The following is a 2,500-nucleotide window of genomic DNA, read 5'->3' as shown; positions in this document are numbered from 1 at the left end:
TATAGAAAGATAGAGAGAAAAGAGGGTGGAAAGAGAGAAGGCAAAAAGGTGTGGAACAGAAATAAAAGGAAATAGAAAGAAACAAGAAAATATATGGAAGCAGAAAACTTATCTTTCATAGCATACCCTTCTTCTGCTACATTAAAATATCCTAAAGACACTTCTAAGCTATAAACTTATTACAAAACAATAAAAATTTCATTTCTTTATTCTTCAATCAATTTTCCTGACTTTCATCAAATATAACTGACTTACAACAAATTGCCATATTTCTAATCACCTTGTTTCAATAAGAATGTCTTTGTTCTTCTCGCTGAACACACTTTTGCAAATCAGTTCTTGCGTTCGAGCAATGGCTTGGTTATTAGAGATGCACAACACCTGAAAAAATATATGTATATATAGAAACCTAACCATGAACAATAACAAGGGATGCAGGATAACAGATTTAACATAGCATCAAGAATGTAATTTTATCAGTTTACTGCACTACTAAACACTTACTTTCAAATAGTCCAAGAATCTCCAGTCCCATTTATGCATATTCTTTCGCACCAGACCAACAAATGTTTCTATCTCTGCAGCTGTGATATGGATTTCTAACAGTTTGCGGTTATTGTGAAGTAAAGCTGTAATTGTTTCTTCTGCCAAGACATCAATGCCAATTTGTTTTTGCATAAAACCAAAGTGCTGAGCAATATATTCCTGCAAATTTGAGAAAAGTATATAAATAATTATGCTTTTGATATGTTTAAACTATAGAGATGGGAAAAGTATTGTATATATAACATAAAATTTTACTAAAAAGAAAATACTTCCCAAGTAAATTGTAATGGATACTGTATCACTGTAGCATTGATAGAGCCTGTCATATGACACATATAAAAAGATCTGAGTCAAAAACTATTGTTAAATTAAAATGTGATTAGCCAAGAAATAAAATAAAATAGAAAATTACTAATGTAAAACTATTTTCCAATTTGTCGATTATTCATGATATCACATCACGTCACGTCAAGAAGTACAAGAACATACTCGTATGTACATGTATGATTATTTATATTGTTCTTCTTTTTGTTTTGGAAAAAAATGATATGTAAAAAAAAAATCTGTTTTGATACCCCATTAACCCATTTGTGCCGGATGATGTGCTGACACGTTTCATGGTTTTTGTGTCAGACGCCAGTGACGAGATATCTGGTCAAAGCCGGCATTTGGGGTGAGCGAGCAGAATCTCGAGGCATTAGGCTTATGTGTTTGAAAACCCCGGCATTACTACCATTCAGATCCAGAATCGCCCCGGCGTGAATGGGTTAATTAATAAGAGTATTTTCACTTTCCATCGGTATTATCACAAAGAAGCGAAGAACATGGGCAAAGTTCAATAAAATAACACTAGAAAAGCATTGCTGTGACATGTTTTTCCATTAAAATATCTCCTCTGAAATTGGCAATATCTCTACTTGCCTTTACATTGTAGACGCACTTATGCAAACCATAAGAATAGGGTGGATGAAAAACACTCTGAGATGATGACTATATCAATACCTGATTCTTTCTATATCCTTGTTGAGCAAGTTTTAAAAGTCTATAGCAGAGACGGAAGATTGTCTTATAAGCAGCATTCCGTGGATCATTCAACTCATCAATTCTTAGGAGTGGTCCGTCTCCACCTTGTGTCTCTGTAAAGGGTGCTTGAAGAATCTTGAAAATCTGTATGATAAAATGTAAAGAGTTTTATTTCTCCTGTACCATATCCCATTCAAAATGAAAGATTATGTTGTTTTCATATGAGCATCCATAAACAATTTGAAGACAAATCATTTAAAAACTAAAGAGATTTATGGAAAATCTTCTCCATAGTTGCAAATATGACTTCCATTAATTCATTTCTTATGCAAAGAAAAGCAAAACTTAACACCTTAAGTAAAATCTGCATATGATACTTGCAATATCAGTAAAAGTATAAAAAAAAAAGAAGTTATTTTTGATTCCAAAAAAACTCAAGAAGCCAACATACCTGCTTTAAAATGTCTTGTTCTCTGAGAAGTTTCTGCCGATCTCTATTTGGATTTGTCACATCTAATCCTAAAGCTAAAGGTTCACTTTTGTTTTGTTCATGCTCCTTCTCAGCAATGAAATATACAAGGTCAAGTAGTAAAAATATCAAGGATCTGAAAAACAAAAACAAATTTTACAGTTAGATGGTATGTATCACTTAATCTGATAATTCACAGAGAATCTAAATTGTTCACAATGATATATAGAAATAAGTTCCAATACAAATAATGGTTACATACTACAAAAAAAAAATAATAATCTCCAATAAACATAATACAAATAACTTGAATGGAAAAATATTAATACTACAAATTACTTCATCCCTGGTTGAAGTTCTTACCTTCTTTCTGCTTGAGGAATAGCTCCTTTCTCAAGTTTCTTTGCATGCTTAGCTAAAACTTCACTGGCGTCATTGGCAAAGTCAAGATCTCTCACTTCT

The 2,500-nt window shown here is 32.2% G+C and overlaps 1 protein-coding gene across 43 annotated transcripts in view; it reads right to left on the bottom strand.

Annotated features, from left to right (window-relative positions):
- The window catches only part of Itpr (Inositol 1,4,5,-trisphosphate receptor), a 250,714-nt gene that overhangs the window by 103,430 nt on the left and 144,784 nt on the right, over positions 1 to 2,500 (bottom strand). For all 43 annotated transcript variants that reach the window (XM_086544593.1, XM_086544605.1, XM_086544596.1 and 40 more), the window contains 5 exons: positions 2,402 to 2,500; positions 2,021 to 2,174; positions 1,549 to 1,713; positions 505 to 705; positions 281 to 381 (listed from right to left, as the gene is read on the bottom strand). The exon at positions 2,402 to 2,500 is cut by the window's right edge and continues 62 nt beyond it. In XM_086544593.1, the coding sequence (XP_086400719.1) occupies positions 281 to 381; positions 505 to 705; positions 1,549 to 1,713; positions 2,021 to 2,174; positions 2,402 to 2,500 (720 nt within the window). The remainder of the gene's footprint in view (positions 1 to 280; positions 382 to 504; positions 706 to 1,548; positions 1,714 to 2,020; positions 2,175 to 2,401) is intronic.

This window comes from Penaeus japonicus, unplaced genomic scaffold (assembly GCF_977035675.1).
Source record: "Penaeus japonicus unplaced genomic scaffold, GWHDUDI00000001_assembly GWHDUDI00000015, whole genome shotgun sequence".
Classification (NCBI taxonomy): Eukaryota; Metazoa; Arthropoda; class Malacostraca; order Decapoda; family Penaeidae; genus Penaeus; species Penaeus japonicus.
Note: the sequence above shows the minus strand (reverse complement) of the source record. Positions and strands in the feature narration are given on the sequence as shown.